The 26,455-nt window shown below is 36.7% G+C and overlaps 2 protein-coding genes across 12 annotated transcripts in view; both read left to right on the top strand.

Annotated features, from left to right (window-relative positions):
- LOC131433166 (putative uncharacterized protein DDB_G0277255) overlaps positions 1–26,455 on the top strand; it is a 320,286-nt gene that overhangs the window by 277,242 nt on the left and 16,589 nt on the right. For 10 of the 11 annotated variants that reach the window (XM_058600033.1, XM_058600034.1, XM_058600028.1 and 7 more), the window contains one exon: positions 16,685–16,792. In XM_058600033.1, coding sequence (XP_058456016.1) covers positions 16,685–16,792 — 108 coding nt within the window. Of the gene's footprint in view, positions 1–3; positions 4,665–16,684; positions 16,793–26,455 lie in introns of all 11 variants that reach the window. The other variant, XR_009230033.1, reaches the window with a different exon arrangement.
- The window catches only part of LOC131433168 (protein SDA1 homolog), a 144,404-nt gene continuing 126,016 nt past the window's right edge, over positions 8,068–26,455 (top strand). The window contains exon 1 of the mRNA XM_058600041.1: positions 8,068–13,171. The gene's annotated coding sequence lies outside the window, so the exon portion shown is untranslated. The remainder of the gene's footprint in view (positions 13,172–26,455) is intronic.

A 26,455-nucleotide genomic window follows, 5' to 3' on the forward strand; every position in this document is an offset into this window, starting at 1 on the left:
TAGTTCGAAACAACGCGGGTAACAAACGATAGTCGCGCGTTTTGTTTGTGTAACTCTGTGTTGTGCTAATCGATCGTTAACAAATTATTTTCAGTTGTACGGCTAAATATCTCCCAACACTAAACGATATCAGTTTCCATAATTGCTACTAGCAGCTAAGGACGCACATTCGAAGTTCGACGGATTTATGTTAATAATTCAGAATACCGTTCGCAACAGATTGCAAAATCAAAAATTCTGAAACCATATCAAGTTCATAATTCGTGTTCATCTCACGAGATTATTTGAGCTGAAGGTTTTTTACAAGTTTGTTGCTTCTTTTGCTAATGACATAAAAATTTCTGTTAACAGTTTTTATAACAGGTTCAACATCAAGTTCTCCGCTGCAACACCGCTACATGAAATGTGAACTCACTTTCGTATGCGTTGTTTCATTTACACGATTAACATTGACGGATTTTAGTTATCTACCCATTTCCAATCGATTACTCGTCGGAAATTGTTGAAAATAAACTGTACACTATCATGTTATTCATTATAGCGTTTATATTCCAAGCACAATAGAATGATGGCAATAAAGCAATCATAGATCAAAAAAATTTGTTACGGAGAGTTATGTAATTGCAATATTAAATAATTCTTACTAACCATGAATCCAATGTTCGAATGGAGAGTGAATATACGCTAACTTAATTAAGTGAAGCGTCAAGAGCGAAAGAAAATATGCAACAACATTTTAATCGCCGGATGGCCCTATCTCGAATGCGGGTTGTTCAAAGAAAAATTGATTGTCCTTATTACCAAGGATAGTTATCAAGATGCTTGGGATTCGAAAAAAATTGTGATATTACAATCTAGTTATTCTGAAATGAACAATAGTTGGACGCAAAATTGTTATTCTTGAAAAATATCGAAATGTTCTTAGAGCACTCAAAAAAATTATTAGAACTCTTCTTTTTTAAATTTGTCAGTTCACGGATAGAAGAAAAATAACAATAACTACAAATCTACTTAAATCTACGACTTGTGATACCTCCATATACTACGACACTTTTGATACCTCAATAAACATTACGAAAGCGACCTTTGGAACCATGGAATGTTTCTGTCGCTATATGCGACCAATCTTTTGGATCTGCAAGCCCACAAACCGGTCGTTTTGAACATTTTGAGACTGCTGCAGTACAAGTAACTTTTCATTGCAAATAACGAAGTCTCATCCTGTGTAATAGGATAGCTACTCTTTCAAATCTTGTTTTCCAGGAATATTCCGAAATATCGTGAGCCTTGTGTTTTTTTGAAAGTCTGGCATCCCAGGTCATGTTGAGGTACATACATTGTTAATAGTGGATGTTCAAATTAGCCGGCATTTTTGGATTTTTGTAAAGTCATCGGTTGTCAGTCCTAGCTGAATGTCTTCAGCCGGGTCTCGAAGTGCCTTCTAGTGATTCGTTACTCTAAATTTCGATAGAATAAGAAGCTTTGATCTATAATAACAGTCTCACTGACTAAGCGTTAACAGCAGAAAATGTGGAAAATGTTGCATCACAGATAACAGATATACAGGCTCACATATGAACTGTGTGTAAAATTTTCTCAATCGCGTGGCGAACACTTGCAGATGTCACCACGATTGACATGATGTGCCTCCACGATTTGGGTGCCGCTTTCACATGAGCCACAATTTTGAGTGCAACATTCACTTCACGCTAGATTTTTGTTTTGCTGTTGGTTAAAATGACAAGATTGTTTTTGTTTTATTCCTATCGAATTCTCGTGTGATTTATGCGACATGGAAATAAAGTTGTCTTTAACACTTAGGGAAATCATGTGATAAGTGTTAAAATTGCTGTAGTTGAAATATTTCTATAACAGACAGGAGGATTTTGTTATCGTTTCGGAACGTAGTGGAACGTTTTGAAAGATCGCGGCGAACAGTCGAGTAGGTGGCAGTAATATTTCTAACGAAATTTACACAGGATTTTGAAAAATTTTGTTCGAGCCTGTATATCTGTTATCTGTGGTTGCATGTAGTTCAGAACTAATTGGCTTAAGTGGCACGTTCCCCTAGTTATTTGGAGATTTGTGCTCTAAATATGGCAACCACCGTAAGAACCGTCTTTTTAAGCGAGGTTAGAAGGACTGAGTTCCATATATCATTAGACTTCGTTTTTTTTACTAATGTCTTTCTAAGATCGAATATGTTACAGCTAAAACAATTTATGCACAATTACAAAATTCTCGATTAAATATAACTTTACAGATTAGAAGCCTTCAATTTGCTCAATGTTAGACATGAAATTCATGCATTAGTTTTCGTAAAAAGTTTCGATAAAGTGACCAACCCTAAATCAAATATTTAGGAACCGCGGGACTAAACCGGACTATAAAGTTTCACACAAAAATGAAGAACGAAAAGAACACGGCGCCAAACCTTAGGATAATCAATGAGCGCAAAATTAAAAATTAAATCGTGTTAGAATAGATTGTTTGTAGGTTTCAACCTTGCGTGGGACATAATCCTGCTCACTGAGAATATAGGTCACTTCACGTTCTGCAGTACGAAACAATTGATGTTGAAAATGGTTTTAGAGTCTTTATTGAAGACTATTCGATTGTTTCGTTACATAAAGTGAACGTTTTGTTTAAATTTATAGTAAACCTAGTGTTAGGAATTGATAAGAAATAAAATTGAAATATAGTTATCAATATCTAGGTAGGTTTCTAAAATCATCTCAAAATTTAAAGTCGAAAATGATGTGTCCGATTGGGCCCAACTTTTTTGTCCGGTTTAACCCGGCACAAACAATTCATTTTCCACTAACGAGACCGTCATTGCAAGGCACAGCAATCGAGTATAGCTAAAAAATTAAAAATTTTCAAAAAAAAGTTTCAGTAAAAAACGTACAAACGAACACGATTGATGCCAAACTGAATTGACTTAGCGCCCTCCAGCTAACTGACATCTATCTGTCACATGAAAGCGCGTTTACAAAGTCAATCCATGGATCGAAATTATTGCTGTTTTAGAATATATTTAAGCTATCCGGTTTAACCTTGTGTCCGAACTAGCCCCGATTTTTATGCTCCAATTCTTAATTATTCGAAAACTAAATTGAAAGAATTACGCTTCTTAAATATTTTACGCAATATTTCTACTTAGAACAAGTTTCAATTACCAACATTCGACATAAATTTGATTAGTTTTTTTTCTGATGAAGAAATTATATCTAAAACAGTTTGATGGTATTTGCAAAACATTTAGCTTTGATTTTAAAAAATATCCAATTTTTCCACACCAAAACATTAATTTATGGCTCAATAGCAATCAATTTTGTCGTTCCCAGGGCATGAAAGTCAAAGTACTAAGATTTTCATTAAATCGCCCAATTTTGGCAAATTATATGTGGTATATTTCATTTATAATCAAATATACAATTTATATAAAACCATCATTACTCGAATTAAATGTCAAAATATCTGGAGACAGTTACTGCGCTTTTTTATATTTCGTTTATTTTTCTAATTATTAAAAAACGATAAACTGTTTTCTATGGTAATTTATTTTTAGAGCGACCTTTCCCAACTTGTGGGTTGGAAAAGTATGCATTAGTTTTCGTAAAAAGTTGCGATGAAGAGAACAACCCAAAATCAAATATTTAGGACTAAATCGGACTCCCTATGGGGCTAAACCGGACTGTAAAGTTTCACACAAAAATGAAGAACGAAATCCTAAGATAATTGAAGAATATAGATCACTTCATGTTCTGCAGTACGAAATAATTGATGTTAAAAATGATTTTAGAGTCTTTATTAACAAACTATTCGATTGTTTCGTTACATATAATGAACGTTTTGATTAAATTTATAGTAAACCTAGTGTTAGTCAATGATAAGAAATAAAATTGAACTATAGATATCAATATCTAGGTGCAAGTAACTGTTTATGAGTTCAAAGATTTGAAGAAAGTGTACGAACATGTACATTCGACTTTTTAAGAAATCATTCTTCCATTGAATTGATCTCAATATACAAAACAAATGGTTCGTTATACTAAATACTGAATGTTTTATCTGTGTACGATAGAGCTTATTAGGAAGAAACAAGATAATCAGTATACAATACGCCAAGATTCATCGTCAAAATGCAACGAAAATAATTGTTGACTGACTTTTGTCACATATGTTTATCCTAGAAATACAATTTGTGTCTTCTTGTTTTAGGGGAACGAAATTTTAAGATTTTAGATGTCATAGATTTTGATACTCATTTTGTTTAGGTGTATTCTACATTTTTAAAATTGAACTTTGTCTAAAAAGCAGCGCTTGATCAAAAGCTCAGCCGAGACACGAACCCAATCCGAAAGACCGAACCGAAGTTCGAATGTGCGACCAGACTGTGAAAATAAAACGCGCGAAGCACGTGACTGCGGCATGTGCATCTTCCTCATACACTTCAACGCAGACCGTACCTGTTGTATCCTCCGGTTACCACTTTGGAAACGAGTCCAAAACACAAACACAATCGAAAAGTGGACGCGAAATCGCTTGCTTGGACTCATCTAGCGTACTAAAACAAACAAAACACCACACCATACCCATATGTCAAACGATTTGTTGATCGATTATAAAACAGCAGTACAAAACCCGATTCGCAGGAAACGGTAATGTTCCGACAATGCCTGTTCTCTAATCAGACTTGTGAAAAATCGCTACACCATAACTTTTAGCTCGCGATCATCTTAGTACCCTTTATATACTTTCTTCGCTTTAAATTACTCTTCTTTTTTATTTTCTGACAATTCTTCCTATATGCTTTAAATACTCACGCTTCATATGCTTGTGTTTTTTTTTTTTTTTTTTTTTTTTTTTATTTTTTTTTTTTTAAATAACTATTTATTGGAATATGAGTTAAAATTAAATTATTAAGATTTAAATTGGGTGTTCAGCCACAAGTGGTGACTTTTCAGCCCTATTATATATATATATATATATATGATTTGGTTATTACCATGAAGACATCATTTGCTTCCGCAATTCTGAGATTTTTGTGTAGGGAAAATTCTAAACCTACTTGTATTGTGTAATGGGGAAAAGGAACTTATATACTAACTTACTAACTAATACAGAGAGCGAATCGATTCAATTGAAGATTGCATCGATTTTTGTCGGAATTTGCTTATAATATTATGTGACATTACATCTAATGGTTCTATATTTGTGAGTCTGTGTAACTCATTTGTACTAAACCAGGGAGGACGCTTCAGAATCATTTTCAGAATTTTATTCTGAATCCTTTGAAGCGTTTTCTTCCTGGTGGAACAACAGCTTGACCAAATTGGTACCGCATAAAGCATGGCTGGTCTGAAAATTTGTTTATAAATTAACAATTTGTTTTTTAGACAGAGCTTAGAATTTCTGTTTATAAGAGGATATAAACATTTAATATATTTATTACACTTTGCCTGGATTCCTTCAATGTGATCCTTGAAAGTGAGTTTTTTGTCATACGTTAAACCTAAGTATTTAGCTTGATCAGACCATGTCAATTCCAAGCCATTCAATTTGAGAATGTGATTATTGTTTGGTTTTAGAAAAGAAGCTCTTGGCTTGTGAGGAAAGATAATTAATTGCGTTTTTGCTGCATTTGGTTTAATTTTCCATTTTGACAGATAATCACTGAAAATATTTAAACTTCTTTGTAGGCGACTGCAGATCACTCTTAGATTTCTACCTGTGGCTAACAGACTTGTGTCGTCACAGAATAGCGATTTCTGACAACCAACGGGTAGATTTGGTAGATCAGAAGTGAAAATATTATACAAGATTGGAGCTACACTCGAACCCTGCGGAACACCGGCTCGTACGGGTAGCATTTCAGATTTACAATTCTGATAGCTAACCTGAAGAGTACGATCAGTTAAATAATTTTGAATCATTTTGATCAAATAAATAGGAAACTGGAAATCAGACATTTTTGCTATTAAACCTTTGTGCCAAACACTGTCGAATGCTTTTTCTATGTCTAGAAGAGCAACTCCAGTGGATAACCCAGAAGATTTATTTGCTTTTATCATGTTCGTTACTCTGACAAGTTGATGAGTAGTTGAATGTTCATGACGAAATCCAAACTGTTCTGGTAAAAAAATTGAATTCTCATTTATATGAGTCATCATTCTTAACAAGATAATTTTTTCAAAAAGTTTACTGATAGAAGAAAGTAAGCTAATTGGGCGATAACTTGATGTTTCTGCTGGGTTTTTATCAGGTTTTAGGATAGGAATTACTTTAGCGTTTTTCCATCTTTTTGGGAAGTAAGCTAATGAAAAACACTTGTTGAAAATTTTAACCAGGAGTCTCAAGGCAACATCGGGAAGATTTTTAATAAGAATATTAAAAATTCCATCATTACCAGGAGCCTTCATGTTTTTGAGTTTCCTAATAATTGATTTAATTTCATCAAAATTCGTCTCAAAAATGTCATCGTGTGATAACACTTGGGTTGAAATATGATCATACTTCAGTGAGACTTCATTTTCAATAGGACTCACAACGTTTAAATTAAAATTGTGGACACTCTCGAACTGCTGAGCTAGCTTTTGAGCTTTTTCACCATTTGTAAGAAGTATTTGATTTCCTTCCTTGAGAGCAGGAATTGGTTTCTGAGGTTTCTTAAGAACCTTAGAAAGTTTCCAGAAAGGTTTAGAATATGGTTTAATTTGTTCAACTTCTTTAGCGAAATTTTCATTTCGCAAAAGAGTAAATCTATGTTTAATTTCTTTTTGTAAATCCTTAACTATGTTTTTCATAGCAGGATCACGAGAACGTTGATATTGTCGTCGACGAACATTCTTCAACCGAATGAGCAGTTGAAGATTGTCATCGATGATAGGAGAATTTAATTTAGTTTGAGCTTTGGGAACTGAAAGATTTCTAGCTTCGATAATATAATGATTCAAATTATCAATTGCTGTGTCGATGTCCGCAGAATTTTCTAAAATAGTTTCATGATCCACATGATTTTCAATGTGAGATCTGTAATCCAACCAATTAGCTCTATGATAGTTGAAAACAGAACTAATTGGATTAATTATAGCTTCGTTGGAAAGTCTGAATGTTACTGGAAGATGATCTGAGTCAAAGTCAGCATGTGTAATCGGTTCACTACAAATGTGACTTTGATCTGTTAGAACCAGATCAATTGTAGACGGGTTTTTCACGGAAGAGAAACAAGTAGGATTACTGGGATGAAGAACTGTAAAGTAACCAGCTGAGAGTTGATTATGAAGTATTTTACCATTACTGTTATTTTGCCTACAATTCCACTGGACATGCTTAGCATTTAAGTCCCCTATTACGAAAAATTTCGATCGATATCTTGTAAGTTTTTGCAAATCGCCTTTAAAGAAATTTAATTGTTCGCCGGTGCATTGGAATGGCAAATATGCTCCAGCGATGAAATAAATTCCATGAATGGTTTCAACTTCGATTCCCAAGCTTTCAATAACTTTAGTATTGAAAGAAGGTAAAATTCGATGTTTAATTTGCCGTTGGACAAAAATGGCAACTCCACCACCAATTCCAGTAAACCTGTCAAATCGATGAACCACATAATGTGGATTACTTTTCAATTTTACATTTGGTTTAAGAAAAGTTTCTGTCACAATGGCAATATGAATTTTGTGAACTTTGAGAAAATTATAAAATTCATCTTCACTCGATTTCAAAGATCGAGCATTCCAATTTAAAATATTCAAATAATTATTTAACATCACTGTTAAATTTTAAATTCATTATAATATTATTTGCAAATTTCCATCCGATTTGAAATGCTTCAAAAAGTGATGAAGTCGAATTCATTTGGATGATCATTTGAAAAAGTTGATCTTGTAGGTAGATCATTTTATTTTCAGTTATATCGCCTAAATCGACTTCATTTAAAGAAGCGAATGGCATTGAAGGAATATTTGTAGGTAGACTGCCATTAGAAGAAGATGATTTGGCCGGTCTACCTATTAATAAATTGTTTTCGTTAGAAGAAGAACTGCAAGGCGGTCCTGTGTTTTGATTATTTACATTAGAAGAAATAGGTGATAGATTTCTACCTAATATACCAGCATAACTGACATTAGAAGAAGATGATGACGAGGTCGATCTACCTGTCAATAAATTGTTTTCGTTAGAAGACGAATTGGCAGGTGCCTTAGAAGAATTTTCAGGTATATTCTGTAAATTTAAGGTCGTTGATTTGACTTGTTGTCTAAGCGAACGAGCGTTTAAAATTTTTTCTCTGACAGGACATTTCAAATAATTGGATTTATGATTTCCATTGCAATTTGAACATGAAAATTTATCAGTGGTTTCATTCATTGGACAATCGTCTTTCGAATGCGATTTACCACAATTCAAACACCGTATATCCATATGACAATTTTTGGTTCCATGACCGAAGCCTTGGCAACGACGACATTGCGTTAAGTTTGCAATACGATTATGCCGTTTATAATGTTCCCAATGAATTTTAATGTGGGAAATGAAACGTACTTTTTCTAAAGTTTTCAAATTGTTTACATCACTTCGATTGAAGTGTATTAGGTAGTATGCTTGTGTTAATTATTTCTTTTGGCAGTTTTTACAGGGAAATACTATAACCATGATAAACTATGAAATTGAAATAACATCCGTTTTGTACCACGTTACCCTGTAACATCCCTTCCTTACAGCTCATAAGAAATGACATTATGCACAGCGGTTAGTTTTTCTTAGTCAAATATCAAACTTAACCAGATATTTCTGATAAACATCTCTTGAACTGATTGTATATCGTGATCGAAAAAAAAAGGAAAACTGACTCTGTATGCATACTTCATACAGTTTCTTTAAGCGCTTGAAAATCAGTCTTTTCAAGTAGCATTATGTGAATTATCTGAATGATTTACACCAAAAATGTTCCTGATGCATTATGATAACATGCAATCAAATAATAAAACATTGACATTTTTCTCAATCGGTAAATAAGCGTACAGCCAATAGGTGAACATACTTTTTGCAAAACTCCCTTTCAATCATTGCCATCTCCGCATCTGGGACGAAGCATTCATGAAGATAACACCCATGTAACACACAACCTCCCACTTTCATTGGCAAAACATGCGCCGACAGAGCAACACTTTCCTGTGATCAGAACAGACACTGTAGTTTTGCACCATTATTCGGTTCAATGAGATCCAGAATATTTGGTGCGCGCGCATTCATCCACGAGTTGAACGAAACTACGAGAGAGATAATCCCTTTGTTTCGAAGGAAGTCGGTTCGATAGAACACCGCATGCTTTTCCAACAGGAGGATGAAGATTTTCTCCACTTACACATGTTTTCCGAAGCAGTTCTCAATCCACGAAAGTGTCGCGAAAACGCAATCAAAGTATTTGTTCTATTCCCCTTGGAAGGCCAAGTGCACACAAAAGTAAATAATAAACAACATTGCTCTCAAGATTATTAGATTATTCCAATGTTTGCTAGTATTCAATTAAGGGGTTGTACACCTTCCGGTTCGAGTAAATGAAGGGTTTCTTTCGATTAACCTAGGAAATGTGAAAATTATTTTACTCCAAAGAATTGTAATGCAACGTATGGTACATGTTTTGATAAGGTTGTGCATTTTTGTGGATTGTGGAGCTTTAAGTCTAAAATGATCGTGCTTTATACACATAACTACCCACGATCGCAATTCGAAAAAAATATTTATGATGGTTGTAACGACTAGCGACTTAGTTTATATAAGTATTGACGGCTTTCTCAGTCCCAAATCACTAGGCAAACGATTTAATTCCCAAAACGTCGGGCAATTTAAGAATTAGATCGTTTGCCTAGTGATTTGGGAATGAGAAAGCGTAAAATATTAGTTGTTTTTTGTTCTGATGTCGATTGGGTTGAATTTGGAAGGTGAAAATCACTGAGCGGTTTTCCGTGTCACGAAATATCTTTATTTGGGTTTTGCAATCTTTGAAAAATTAACTTGGTTTGAAGTTTTTTGGAAACTTACTCCGGAGTGTACGGAACCTATTATTGTGCCCAACGATATTTCGACCATTAGTAACCAAGATCTACAAGTCGACTTTATTTCGTGTACTACGAAGGAAAAATATAAAAAATATAGGTGACGCAATTCCACCTATGACTCAATTCATAAGAATGTCATTCGTACAATGACTGAATTCTACAAGAATGATTTAAATATGTGTCAAGCATACTTCAGTCTTTTAAGCAGGCGCGTGAACTTACATATTCGAGCATTTAAATACGTGTCAGAATGCATAAAAAGCAAAGTCTTGACATTACATTCCTTTTGTTGAATTTGGCCTTCCTGTTTTAACAGACTTCGCAGTCGATTCATAGCTTACAGAATCATTACATGGCTAGTACTACGATCCTACTGACACTATGAATCCTTTCCGGTCGGGGTTCAAACATATGCCATGCATGAAATGTAAAAACCACCCGTAATTTCGGAGCAGGAAATCGTATCCGGATAAAATTCAATAGTAGAGAGAGAAGAGAGTCACTGTCTGGTGAAAAAACTCAATACAAAGAATGAGGCAAAACCCTCAAGAGTTTGTCTGATTTCATACAAGATTTAGCCGATTTAGAAAAGATTTGAAATAGGGGGGTTTAAGAAAGTTGAGGAAGGATGGTGCGGGATTCAGAAAGTTTAGAAGTTTGTAATTTTTAGTTAAATATCAGGTGCCTTCTGCAACCAACACAATATTTACATTTACAGAAAAAGGAAAAATAGAAACATTCAAAATTTGCAAATTGAATGTCGAATCAAAACGCAAATTTTTATAAAAACAACTTATCATAAACATCAGCCATGTGGTTTAATTGAAAATTTCTCTATAGGATATGACTCAATCTATTCAACCCGACAACGTGTGATGATACTATCTGCCACCAGTGGAGTTCCATGCGTACAATCAATTATCATTTTCATGTCACAGGACTTCAACAGGGTTTTTTTATTACCATCGAGCGAATGCACTGAAAGCATAACAAGTTATTTGCAAACTCGTCTTTAGATTATAATCATGATGTCATACGAAATTGCAAGTGAAAAAAAAACAAAAATCATTCACATTCTGTTAGTCATTGGACTTTCTTCTCTGCATAACACATTAACTCACACTAAATCAGAATTCGAAATACACTCACACTCAAACACGTGTTAACCCACGTATACATCCTGCTAACCCGGCAAACATCCACTACTACATCTTACTACTACTATCACTACTACTACTAGTACTGTTTCCAATCTACACTCACCAGTAGAATCGGTGTTCTAGAGGACAATGACGTTTGTTTTCCGAGTTGGTTCATGAACCGAACACCCCCCCGATTAGGCTCAGCACTCATATCCTTAGAAAGGAGGGGTGGTGGGGTAGCAAAGAAAAGAAAAAGTACGGAAAGCTCGTTGTGCATCAACCATAAACTCTCGTCAACCGGCGGATGGAAATCAATATTCATCTCATGAATCCAGCGCTATTCGCGCTTGTTCGCTCTCACTTCTCGTGCTGTTCGTTTATTTTGTCGTTTCCATGATTAGAATGGCGGAAGTTGAGATCCCTCTCCACTATTCTGTTGACAGACAAGAAATTGTCCTGAACATGCCACGTGCTAGCCTCGTCCGTTATTGAACTTATATGTTCGTCAATTAATTTGCAATTTGCTATTCTGGAATCAACTCATGATCTCTTAGATATGTGTTGTCTTCCTCCATGCTGAAGTAGAATCTTGATTTGATTATTGTGTCACATTAATATTCGTGCAGTCATACGTGACTTGAACCGACAAATAAGAATAAGACAAAGATATTGAAAAATGTTAAATGTTCCGATGATCAATTCTTTCTGGACTGAATTTTAATACTTCAGTTTAGTCCCATAATAAAACTGTGTTAATCTATTTCCACTGTCGTTAATTTCTACTGTATAGATTAATTTCGAATAGCATATTGTCAGAGCTACACTTATTTCTTGACCATACTCTTGGACTCGGGGTTCAAAAAAAATTGATATCTTTAGCTTCTCTTAATCGTTGCTTGCCGAAAAGTATCAATAAAAACAATTGATTCAGTATAATAAAACTATATCAAATTGGATTCCCAAAACTTTATAAGTATTTTAATTTCAAAAACATTAGTCTTGTACACGAAATTCGATTGACATGCATGAATCAAATTGGAAATTAATATTGAGGCTGTTGAGCATACGTAAGACTCACCAGAGAAAAACCTGTACACTTCATGAACCAAAAAAAGTTATACAATCTCTTTAATATTCGACTTTTCGATCAAGACTCATATTCATCTCAATGAAGTGGGTGAGTTAACTGTAAAATGAATAAAATTTTAACAACACCAGTTGTAAATAAGAACATACTTGTGGTATGACTACTACGTCGTTTTATATTTGCAAAATCTAGCTTAATGCATTTTTCCAAAAACTACAAACAAGGATGGCTTTTATCGTATCAAAGAACGTTCACTGGCAACTCTTCAACGATTGAATCAGTGCCATCAAAGAGAAACGGAAATCATCGCAACAACAAAAAACTGACATGGCTCATTTAACATTGAATCGACACCAGTGCGAGAGCTAATTTCTCTCGATGACATTTCTGAGAATCAAAGGTTAGCACGCTGCTGTGGGGATCCTCTCTGAAGCAACAAACGGTCGCTTAAGCCCTGTCCGCATTAGGCCGATCCGACCGATCCGAGCTCTCCGGCGTTTACTTTTTCTCTGCTTCGGCTATAGCTGAGCTGCACATGCAGCTGTGTGCATGTGCAGCTCAGCCATTATGGTTTTTATCGTGACGACACAAATGAACAAGTATTCATCCTCGATAGTTCAGCGGTACTGTTTACAAACAAGCTTAAACAAAAATCGAAGAGCACATCTAAAACAATCATCTTTACACTTTGCAACTAGTCACTTTTATTTAATAAATATCAAAAACGAACCGTATTCAATCGTGAACAAATGTTTTAAAACTTTATTTAGGCGATACGGACCGTAAATGGTCTGATCCAATTGTCAAAACAAAATTTCTGTTTACAAACAGTACTGCTGAACTGTCAAAATGTGTTCATCCGATTGAGGTTAGCAGTGACGGTAAAAAACCTAATAGTCGAAGCAGAGAAAAAGTAAACGCCGGAGAGCTCGGATCGGCCTAATGCGGATAGCCGTTTATTCTCGTTTCGCGTTCCGATTCTATACAGGCAGTTGACAATTGCGATAGAATCATTTTACTATTGCCGCTTACTCTAACTATGTGCATATAATCTTTGTATAAGTTTTGTCTATGAAAATGTCTGTGAATGCTCCACACAAGGGTTTTGAAATATTGCAACCTAGTATTAGAATCATCAAATTGAATCATCGATTCGATTTTCTGCGATAATTGTCAACTTGCGATTCTCTCTTGGGAAATTCCACACAGCAACGATCATTATCAGACTGCAAATTTTTTTTAAGGGCGTGAAATACTCAGTGTATGAAGTGGAGCGAAGAAATGTAGCAAAATTCTCTCAAGGTTCATGCATTGAGAGACTCGAGTTCTTGTAGCATCTTCTACCGGATTGAAAATGTTGTATACAATATAGATAGCAATATAGCAGCTTCTGTCAAATTTTCGACAATCACCAACACTGACTACAAATTCCAATAATACAATACCGAAGTTACGGGTTGACGAATGCGGTCCGTTCCAAAATCCCACTTTCAATCATGACGAATTCTCGAAAGTTCAATTTTCTTTACGGGTCATCAAATTCGAAGTTGTGAATTCAAAACCCAATCCAGTTTTTCCGCTGGAAACTTTGAAAACGAGCCGCCAAATAAGAACCGGAAATCATAAATACAAATAATACGAAGTTTTTAAAATTTTCCCTTATCTGTGAAATAAAACTTTATTGTATATTTTGTTTTTAATAGTTATTTTTTCAGGAGCGGGTCATCTCGCCGAAAGCCATTTCGCCGAATGCCATTTCGCCGAAAGACGTTTCGTCGAATAGATCATTTCGCCGAAAGGGCCATTTCGCCGAAAGAGTCATTTCGCCGAAAGGGTAATTTCGAATACATCATATTATTTTTGTGTGTTATTATGCTTCCTGTATAACTGATGTTGCGCAGCCACATTACCGAAGCCAAGATGGCTCGGCGGCATAAACCCGCCGAGGCGACGCCGGCTGAGTTGGCCGCCGACCCGCCGTCGGAAGCGGCGGCCTCTTGCATACAAACATGTAACCGCCTCGTTTGCCCGGTCTACTCAAAGCTAGGTTTCTTTGCTTTAGTTAGGTCCAAACGAGCGGGAGCGAGGTCGGACAGTACACGAATCATAGCGATGTAGCGAAGCCGCATTAGATATTTTTTCACTGAGTAAACGGAAAATACCACATACATTTGCTTGGTAGATACACCTATGCAATTGCTTTGATGCTTAGTGACTAATAGTCAACAAGTTTCCTTGGGAAGTTCGTCCTGAGGTTCATGAATCAATCTTTATTCCAGAGTTCATGAATCAATCTTTATTCAAGAAGTACAATTGTAGGTAAAAACCGGACGTTAAAGTATTATCATTCGTTTGTGTTTATTTGAAATCAATTCCAATTATAATATTAAGACAATTGCAGGAATCGGTGAAATGACCCTTTCGGCGAAATTACATTCGGCGAAGTGACCCATTCGGCGAAATGACCCTTTCGGTGAAATGACCCTGATCCATTTTTTCTTAGAAAAAAAAACGTTAATCCTACGTACTAATTAATATGAACATCGAATCGATCCAATTGGAGATTGCATCAATTCATGACGGAATTAATTTATAATACTGTGTGATATTACATCTAATGTTTCTAATTTTTTAAGTATGAGCAATTCATTCGTACTAAACCGGGGAGGCCGCTTGAAGGTCCATTTCAGAAATATATTCTGAATTCTTTGAAGCGTTTGCTTCCTGACGGAACAATAACTTGACCAATTTGGTACTACATCGCTAATCTGAATATTTGTTTGAAAATAATAATTTGTTCATAAGACAGAGAGCTTAGATTTCATTAAATCGCCCAGAAAAAAAGATTTTTTTTTGTTCAAATATTAATAATTAGGTTTTATTTGATATAATGATCAATGATGACTTACCAAAAGAATCACTAGAAAAAATAATTCTAAAAGTTATTATAGAATTAAGTTTTCTGTCACTTTTTGGCATTCTTTAACAAATGGCCATATTAGAGTGAAACTTTCGCACGAGTCAGGGTTACGTGGCGAGTAGCTTTCATGCGCGGAGAAAAAACCTGGTGGTGTGATAATGCAAACAGTCTCATTCAAACATTTTTTTTATTAAGATTATTTCTACCACGAATTTGGCCTCATTTTTTGATACAAATACAAAAGTAAGTTTCAGAGCTTACGTTACATATTCAAAAACATACCTAAAACCACATGTATGGAAAAAAAATTGCACGGATATAAAAAGTGCTATTTGTCGGCTGTGTCACGATTATAACTAAAAAACCAGCAGAATGATCAATAATCTAATAGTAGCATTCAAACGAGCCTATGCTTGTTGAAATCGGTATACCTGTATACCAATGAATCGGCAAAGTATATTGAAACATAAGGTCAAGTTCCACATGAGAATGTATAACCCTGACTTTATTTTTTGTTATATTTTCGCAATCATAAATTGCACCGAAAAAAATCCATTTGCTCTCGCAAAGAAATTTGCATAACAAATGAGTTACAATATTAATCCAAATGAATTAAATTGATTTCTAGAGAGAAGGATTTGTATATCGAAATTGATAATCAAATTATTTAGTTTTCACAGCCCGGGATTCTATTCTGAACTTTGATACACTCTCCGTTTTTTTAGTACTCTGCATATAAGCTTTGAGTATAACCTTGTACCCCAAATTATATATACCAACACCGCAAACAAATACTGTTATCAGGTAAATTTATTTTATTTTTTATGCACTACTGCATACTGATAGTAAATTTAAACTCGCAAGAATTTTCCGCTAGTGATAATTTTGCATTACGAAATTTATCGCTTTCATCGACAGATATAGCAACAGTCAGAATAATCAGAATATGATACGATATCTCGTACGAATTCTACTTAACCCTCCAGAGAACTTATCGCGCGAGTTAACTCCGAAGCGTTGCTACATGCATTGCACCAGGGTAGGCCAACAAAAAGACTCACTGATAACAATTCCAGCAGCGAATAATGGAATATCATTTCTTATTCCGGCAGTCACAGGCAGATAAGAAAAAATGTATCATTAACTGACGCAAGACCTTACTGCCAAAGTGGACCGTTATGCTTATGAGCTACAATCCTCAGTTCAACCATGCAGTCCTGTTTTCTGTGGCGATACCAGACAACTTTTGCTTCAGTCCTCCCCGCTTTAACATCCGCTATGTGGCACTACCAATTCAAATTTTTAGCTTATACTTTTGTCTGTTTCTTAGCGTTTCCTTTGTTAGTAGGTATCAACATTTTCTGTCTGCACTTACTTGCGCACACTCTGATAACACCATTCTTTAAGAAGGTCACCCGTAGGAAGAGCATTCATATCACCGACTAAACCAACGAATATGCTTCAATTTTTACAGGAAATTCCGGAACCAAGGAGAAGGAATCGAGAAAGGAGAAAGACCGGAGTGAACGGGACGGTTATTCATCATCATCCGTTTTTCTACAACGTTCGCCGGGATCGGATGGTAAGTGGACATTAATGTGATATCTTTCGCTTAATCAATTGACATGTAAAGGAAACCGATGGGCATTATGTAGAGCCATGGTTAATCTATCTATTGAAATTATTAGTTAAATGATGTCACATTGATGATATCTATCAAAACTGATCTTTCAAATATTCCTCATTTCCTATTGGTGTCCGGAATCACATATCAATTCGTCTCCTACTATATACAAAAAAAGAAGAATAAACCATTACTAAATGGAATCATTGAAAAATTTTATATATAAAATAATAAAATACAGTCTAAAACAAGAAGGTTTAGAGAAACAATCCTAGAAAAAATTAACGAAATGTATTTCGAAACGACTAAACTGAACTAGTGTTACTAAAATAAAGTCCTAATGTTTTCAGTCCGATCTCCAAGAACATTGTACCATTTTGGGTGTATAATGTATTACATTTAGAACATGTTAGATGTGTTTTTATTTTAAATATTTTATTATTATGAACAATTTTAGTTCGGTACCACAGGGATTTCCTTTCCCTCTTGGCGACCATGTTTGAACCTAGACGTTTTAGTTCAAGGTTTTATCGATTGATTTTCCTTTTGATAGATTGCAACAAATTCATTCTTGTCGTACTTGAATTTACGTTCCTCGTCATATCCGATCAAAAACACCTCCCGTGCTAATAAACACTTGATACTACCTCCTCGTTATAAAATTCTCATGACATCATTATTTCCATGTAACCGCTCCAGATTTTACATCTGATAATGATTATTCGACAAGGAAAGGCTTTTTTATTATTTATATCGTTTATTTAGACCCGACATTTGTACTATAGAATAACGATTCAATTGATACAAATGTTGTAAGTGACCCTCACTTAGCTGCTAGAAATATACTGTGCTCGTCAAGAGTAAAATCCAACCAAGTTTACCTTACACTTTCCATGTTTGGGTCCCTTGCTACACCTTCTCTCTTCAATCTTATAATAGTGAACTTACTACAGCTCTCTTCCTTGACAACCCTTATGACCACCTCTGAGTAATGTAGAAAGTATCTGAGCTCATCAGAAAGTATCGATTTACACCTTTGGCATATGTGTCAACTTTGCGATTCGTTTAGTTGTTTCGTAGTTATGCTGAAACTTACATACAATTGTGTTCAAAGGCAGTTAAAGCTTAATTTTCTTTTTGTTCTTTGAATTTTCCGGAATCAGATCTTTTGAAATTATTTTTTTTCTGTTTCATTCAAATTAACAATAGTAATACTATCTAGCACGATCTTGAAATTTACCTAAGCTCGTCAAGAAACAATAAGAAATACACTGATACTTCTGAGTTGCAAAAAGTACCTGAGCCCAGTTTGGTGATAATTTACTGAGTTGTTATGAAACTATGACGATATGTACAAATAATTAGATCTCCAGCTTATTATATTAGAGACACTTGCTATACTCTCACGCGTCTCGTTCATCGCTTAGAATACAATCAAACAAATGGTAACATTGATGTTTGTCAAATGAAAAGCGTAGCCGTGCTTAGTCTCTTATGATGTCAATTTTCGGTCCATTATCTTTAATTGTTAATTGTTGTTTAATTCTCTATCAGCCGGTGGGTAAAACAACACGGTTATTAAATGAACATGCTTCAGGATCAAGTAAATATTTTCAGTAGGTCTTGCTTTTCAATGTCTGCTTTTTGCTTTACCATTAATCTATTAATCTATCACATCACTTGAGGCAGAGGGATCAATGTGATATTCGGGTAGAAAATTAGAGTTACGAGCTTTGAAAGAATTGCATTCTTCAAGTAACGCATTTTGGAACGAATGAATAATTTTCATGGGAGAAGAGTTATTGCTCATGATTTCATGATAAGTTAAAATTATTGGTTTCATGACTAGCGGTCTCTTAAAACGAGTATCGGATTAACATTTGGATATACGAAACGTACATGGATTGTCTGAATTTCGAAATTCAAGCGAAATTTGTTCCTTCCGAGAAAATTCAAAGAGTCGGCGTCGGTAATGCAGAAAACTGACAAACTGACTGACTGACGATACTTCTTGCTGAGCACACATATTATTTGCACTTCAGATGATCATAACGGCACGTTTAGGTGGGGGATGAAGCAGGGGTGGAAATAAGCAAATTTTTTGATTCGGCTGCTCGGCCATCCATGGAAGTTGACCATCAATGTCAACTTCCCTCTCTGAGCAGCTTAGATAGCCGTGTAGTGTCGGTAGCGGTTTCCCAACTGGCTAAGAATAACGCTACGGTCCACCTGTACCGGTGGTATAAGTCCACCAAACAGGTAAGCCGTGTGGCATCCGGCGGAATTATTTTTTACCAAGAATTGATCCACTGGTTTCCTGTTCCATGTCGTAAAAGGCCACAAAAATAGGAACTCCTAAGTCAAGGTGTATTTCCGTGCCGATGGCTGAATGGCTGCAGGAGGTTAAACAATGCAGTCGTGAACGGAATATCTTGGGATTTTCCCTTACTGTATTAAGCGAAGCTCTGGCACAGTGGACGACTTCTTTCTTCGCAACTCGTGGGATTTAAATGATTAAAACATTTAAAAAAATCCTTACATGGTTCGCTATAGGCGATTATAAGCCAATATATTTGGTTTCTTGTAGTTGTTGTACGATAAGTGCTGAAGGTGGAATGTTCGTTACTCTGATTGATAATGGTTAGAGTGGCACAAATCAATCTTCAGCATAAACGTACAGCAACTATGAATCTATCCAGACTTCTTCAAGAAGGTAAAGCTTCTATAGCTTTGGTTCAAGAACCATATTTCCAAAAGGGAAACTTCTACGTTGGAAAATTGTTAAACCCAGTCTTTGTTGCCTTCAACAAGAGCGGTATGACTAATCCACGTGAAATGCCTCGAGCATGCATACTTGCAAATAGTGCTCTCGATGTTTCTCGCATATCGGAGCTCACAACTCGGGATATTTGTGCTGTCACAGTTGGTATGACTGTTGATGGCATAGACAGGAAATATGTCTATTGTTCGGCATATTTACCGCATAACCAACCTTCGCCAAGCGATGACTTCAAAAAGGTTGTATCATACTGCTGCAAGAGTGATTTACCGCTTGTAATCGGCAGTGACATAAATGCTCACCATATCATATGGGGCAGCACAGATATAAATTCGAGAGGCTCTGATATGATGGAATTTGTGAGCAGTACAAACCTGCACATAGTCAATGCAGGAAACCGTCCAACTTTTGCGAGATCTGGAAGAGAGGAGGTTTTGGACGTAACTCTCTGCTCTGATAGAATTGCGCATGAGTTGGTGAATTGGCTCGTCTCCGATGAGCTCGAACCTTCGTTGTCTGATCATAAGTACATCTTCTTTGATCATTCAAACGTTAAATTTGATATTATCACATATCGTAATCCCAAATCTACAAACTGGGACCTCTATGAAGAGGGCTTGGCGACTAGATTTTACGGGTACCAACCAACAATTGAAACCCCAATTGATTTGGAAAATGTTGTCGACGAGACAAACTCACTCATAGTTGCAGCATATGAAGAGGCTTGTCCACTTCGGATTGTGCGAGCTACTAGAGGAACTCCTTGGTGGAATGCTGAACTTGCTAGACTAAGGAAACTATGCAGAAGAGCTTGGAACCACCGACGCAGAGATGGGTCGGAGGCATTCGTGTCGGCTCGAAGGGCTTACAAAAATGCTCTTCGATCGTCTGAGCGAAGTGGTTGGAAAAGCCTCTGCACAAATGTTTCTAGTCTCAACGAGGCTAGCAGATTAAATAAGTTACTTTCGAAGTCTAAGGACTTTAATGTCAGTTTCTTAAGAACTTCAGATGGTGAACACTTGTCTGATGAAGGTGATGTACTTCACTATCTTTTTAACACTCACTTTCCAGGATGTATGGATCCATCACCGACAGCTCTTCCCGAGACTTTTTCAGGTAGTTACGATTCTTGGGCCCTTGCTCGAAGCGTTGTGACGATTGAATCGGTCAAATGGGCAGTTGAGAGTTTTGCTCCGTACAAGTCTCCTGGAAAGGATGGAGTTTTCCCAGTGTTACTGCAGAAAGGGTATGAACATTTCAAACATGTTTTGAAGAAAATACTTACTTTTAGTCTTGCGACTGGATATATTCCAAGAGCCTGGCAGGAAATAATTGTCAAATTTATTCCCAAAGGCGGTCGCGACACTTATGAGGAAGCGAAGAGTTTCAGGCCTATCAGTCTTAGCTCATTTCTTCTTAAAACAGTGGAACGCATAGTCGATCACTATATCAGGAATGTTAGTTTGGGCGTGCATCCGCTACATGGAATGCAACATGCTTACCAGCGTGGAAAGTCCACTACAACCCTGTTACATGATGTTGTGTACAATATTGAAAAAGCTTTCTCACAAAAGCAATCTTGCTTGGGAGTTTTCCTAGATATTGAAGGTGCCTTTGATAACGTGTCTTTCAATTCAATTCTGGAAGCAGCCCGTGGTCATGGCATACCTTCAAGTATCACAAATTGGATACACGCAATGCTTAGCAATCGACTTCTTTGTTCATCGCTTCGGCAAGCAGAGATTAGAAAACTGAGTGTCTGTGGGTGTCCTCTAGGTGGTGTACTATCCCCACTTTTATGGAACCTAGTCGCTGATGGTTTGTTGAGGAAACTTAATAACCTTGGATTTCCGACTTATGGTTTTGCCGACGATTATCATATATTGATGACCGGTATAAGCATTAACACTCTCTTTGATTTAATGCAGCAAGCCCTTCGATCTGTTGAACAATGGTGTTGTCAGGTTGGATTATCTGTAAATCCGGGCAAAACATCAATGGTGCTTTTCACTCATCGTAGGATAATCACAGGAGCTCGTCCGTTGCAGTTCTTTGGTTCAGAGGTCACTGTGGTCGATCAAGTTAAATACGTCGGGGTTATTCTTGACTCAAAACTGAATTGGTCTGCTCACATTGACTTCAGGATTAAAAGAGCTTGCATGGCTTTCGGCCAATGCAGACGAGCTTTTGGAAAATCATGGGGACTCAAACCCAGATATATTCATTGGATCTACACAACTATTGTTAGACCAATTTTAGCATACGGATGTCTTGTATGGTGGCAGAAAGGAGAAGTCGCGACAGTTCAGTCAAAGCTAAATCATCTCCAAAGGATGGTCCTAATGGCGATGACAGGAGCATTCACGACAACTCCTACTGCTGCTCTAGAGGCGCTACTGTGTATTAAACCACTACATGTGTTCCTAAAACAAGAAGCATTATCTTGTGCATACCGTCTTAGGGTTACAGGGCTTTGGAACAGTAACCCATTAGATTATGCTACCAGCCACACTCGCTTGTGGTCTCAAATGGTTACGTGGGATGAGTATTTACTCGCTCCTAGTGACCTAACTCTCACATGCAGTTTTCCTTTCAAAACATTCAATGTGAGCTATCCTCTTCGTGAGGAATGGTTGTCCGGTTGTCTGGAACGACAACTTGATGAACACATAGTTTGTTATACGGACGGTTCTCTGTTGAATGGTCGTGCTGGTGCTGGTGTCTACTGTCGTGAAATGAGGCTGGAGCAGTCTCATTCACTTGGTAGATACTGTACTGTGTTCCAAGCAGAAATCTACGCGATTCTGTGTGGAGTACAATCGGCACTTCAGCAGAGGACCTGTGGTAAACGTATTTATTTTTGTTCCGACAGTCAGGCAGCCTTAAAAGCACTCAGTTCGAATGACTCACGGTCTAATCTAGTGATCGCATGTCGAACTCAAATCGAGGACCTCAGCATTTCAAATACTGTTTACTTCTTATGGGTACCCGGCCATTCTGGTATTACTGGAAATGAATGGGCTGATGAGTTGGCTAGAGCTGGTGCAACGAATGATTTCGTTGGTCCTGAACCAGCTTTACCACTTTCAACTAGTTGGATAAAGCACAAGATTCGTTCTTGGGCTGCATCCAAACATGTCAGCTACTGGCGCAGCTTGCAAACTTGCGCTCAGACAAAAGCATTTCTACCAGATTTAAATCTGAAAATGTCAAAGTGTCTACTGCATTTCTCCAAGCATCATTGCAGTATTCTGGTCAGAGCTCTGACTGGACATTGCAAACTCAATTATCACATGGCTACTATTCAACGTGCTGAGTATTATTCGTGTGATTTGTGTGAATGCGATTACGGTACTTCATATCATCTGATATGTAACTGCCCCGCATTGACGCAGCTTCGTATCCGGGTTTTTGGTTCTCCATACATGGTTGAGTCTGTGTATGCGGAGCTAAAATTGAAGGATATTCTCTCGTTTCTCACCCAATGTGGTAAGGAGCTATAGTCAGAAGAATTCATCGTTCTTCATGGAGTGAATGAATCCTTTCTGTATTCACCTTAAATAGGGTTTAGCAGATTGTTTGGCATCCTTTAGGGGGTACCGAATTTACTTCTGCTCGTACATACTGCGAATCGTTCTGCATTCTTCCGGGAGTGCAGAATGGTGTCGCTTTTGTAAGATCTCTAAATCCTCTCGGGGGTTGGAGGTTTTATTAACAGCAGACTGTTCGGGACCTCTTAGAGGTTCAGAATTTACTTCTGCTTCCACCAGATGTGATCCCCAGCAGATTGTTCGGCATCCCTTAGGGGTGCAGAATTTACTTCTGCTTTTATGTGTTTTTGTGTCGTCATTTTTTCCCATCCTCCTAGTCCAACCCTTACCATTTCCTTTCAATCCTTCCCTCTTATATATCGGGAAAATGATGCTAAAAACAAATTGATGGCAAGGCACAAATCTCCAAATATCAAGGGGAACGTGCCATTTGAGCCAATTTGTTCTGATTCCTGATTCCTGAACATTTGGATATACGAAACGTACATGGATTGTCTGAATTTCGAAATTCAAGCGAAATTTGTTCCTTCCGAGAAAATTCAAAGAGTCGGCGTCGGTAATGCAGAAAACTGACAAACTGACTGACTGACGATACTTCTTGCTGAGCACACATATTATTTGCACTTCAGATGATCATAACGGCACGTTTAGGTGGGGGATGAAGCAGGGGTGGAAATAAGCAAATTTTTTGATTCACAGAAAAATTAGAATTTTAAAATGTCTTCATCGTTATAAGTATCATTGTCTGATTCAGAATCAACATTTCAACAAAGTTAGGATAGTTATAATGCTACTCTGTGTTCATTAAACAGGTTTGAAGTTCAAATGGCTGTCACTTACGGTACCGGTGATATAATGGCAAAAGTGACGTAAACATCAAACTTGATTAGCTCTCAATTTGATTCGATATCAATAATTTTAAGCTCGTTATGAGGGTTTTTCGTACGTCGCATCGAAATTCCATGCTTCGTGATATATTTGAAATTTCTTCAGTAGTACCGATGTGGTGGAGTAATATCATCAATAAAAACAGCTTATAATATTAACAGACATGCTGCGATGAATAATAATTATAATGATAAGAAAATCATGTCCAATCACAAAGTGCGCTATGCGCTGATTAATACTACCGTATTTATCTTAAATATAATACACAGAGTAACAGGAGTGCAGGATTTTGCTACACCAATTCAAACGCACCATTCAAACGCTCTCATAATAACTTTGTTTTGAAGTTCGTGAAAATCGATCGATACCAGTTCCATTTTGGTTATAACAGTTCGGCTGAAAAGTTCGTATCGTTTAATAGAAACACACATTTTTTTGCCAAAATTCGTTTTTATTATTCAACATAATTGCCATCAGAGGCGATACAGCGATTATAGCGATCTTCCAACTTTTCGATACCATTTTTGTAGTACGATTTGTCCTTTGCCTCAAAATAGGCCTCAGTTTCAACGATTACCTCTTCATTGCTTCTAATTTTTTTACCAGCGAGCATTCTCTTGAGGTCTGAGAACAGGAAAAAGTCACTGGGGGCCAAATCTGGAGAATACGGTGGATGAGGGAGCAATTCAAAGCCCAATTCGTTCAATTTCAGCATGGTTTTCATCGACTTGTGACACGGTGCATTGTCTTGATAAAACAAAACTTTTTTCTTCTTCAAATGAGGCCGTTTTTTGAAATTTCGTCCTTCAAACGCTCTAATAACGCTATATAGTAGTCACTGTTGATGGTTTTTCCCTTTTCAAGGTAGTCGATGAAAATTATACCATGCGAATCCCAAAATACAGACGCCATAACCTTACCGGCCGATTGTTGAGTCTTTCCACGCTTTGGGTTCGGTTCATCGCGTGCAGTCCACTCAGCTGACTGTCGATTGGACTCCGGAGTGAAGTGATGGAGCCATGTTTCGTCCATTGTTATATATCGACGAAAAAAATCGGTTTTATTTCGATATAACAGCTCCAAACACTGCTCAGAATCATCAATTCGTTGTTGTTTTTGATCGATTGTGAGCTCACGCGGCACCCATTTAGCACAAAGCTTTCACATATCCAAATATTCGTGAATAATATGTCCAACACGTTCCTTTGATATCTTTAGGGTGTCAGCTATCTCGATCAACTTCACTTTACGGTCATTGAAAATCATTTTGTGGATTTTTTTTTTCGCGTTTTCATCGGTAACAGCCTCTTTTGGACGTCCACTGCGTTCATCGTCTTCGGTGCTCATATGACCAGTACGAAATTTTGCAAACCACTTACGAATTGTTGCTGCGCCCGGTGCAGAGTCTGGATAACACTCATCAAGCCATTTTTTGGTATCGGCGGCACTTTTTTTCATCAAAAAGTAGTGTTTCATCAACATACGAAATTCCTTTTTTCCATTTTTTTTCACAATAATAAAAGTAGCTTCACTCAAAATGCAATATCTCACAAACTAATAATCAGACAGCTGTCAAATTTATACACGTATCTTTTGAAGGTTGGTACTAACTGAAAATGGTATGGATTTAATTCTAGTGGCGCCCTCTCATAGAAACGATACGAACTTTTCAGCCAATCTGTTAGTTTTAGACCACTACAATTTTAGCTTTTTCCATCGTGACTCAACAATAAAAAAGTTTTTTGCGGTCTAATACACATATTCAAGTTAACATGAATGGACATGAATGAAACATTAATTTCCAAAGCTTTTTATTTCAAAAAATCTCTGTGTATGATACTGTTTGAAAGATAGCAGATTTAAAAAAGCTTTCCAGGCAAATGTGTTGGTTTTTGCATGAAAACTTTCAACGTGTTTCCCTCGGCTGTGGGGTTCCATATATTGAATGTTATGTATTTTATCTGACAAATTCAAAGTCGTTTGCTGTATTAATTAAACGTATGCGCTTGCAATCCACTGTTTATCCTACAAGTTGTCTGAGGTTCAAAAGATTTTTGAATGCTGGATATTGATGACGAACCTTTCATTTTAATTTAATTGTAGAACAACCAGATAGTTGAGATAATTAAGTTCAATAATGTCTATTAAAATATCTTTCGGAATCGAGATGATGGCGCTCACCACACGATTATGATGAGGTTCATCTGAACCCTACATTGTGTTTAAATTGTACGGAAATATGAAGTCTGAGACGGCTCCCAACTTAAGCCTGGGATGGCTTTCAAGCAGCTAGGGACACTGCGGAACAATCAAGCACGGTAGAAATGAACTGGTACGCATTCATTCTCGGTTGTCTAACTGCACCTTTACTAAACGAAGCCTGGGATGACTTGCGTGAGGATA

Source organism: Malaya genurostris, chromosome 2, assembly GCF_030247185.1.
Source record: "Malaya genurostris strain Urasoe2022 chromosome 2, Malgen_1.1, whole genome shotgun sequence".
In the NCBI taxonomy this organism is placed as follows: domain Eukaryota; kingdom Metazoa; phylum Arthropoda; class Insecta; order Diptera; family Culicidae; genus Malaya; species Malaya genurostris.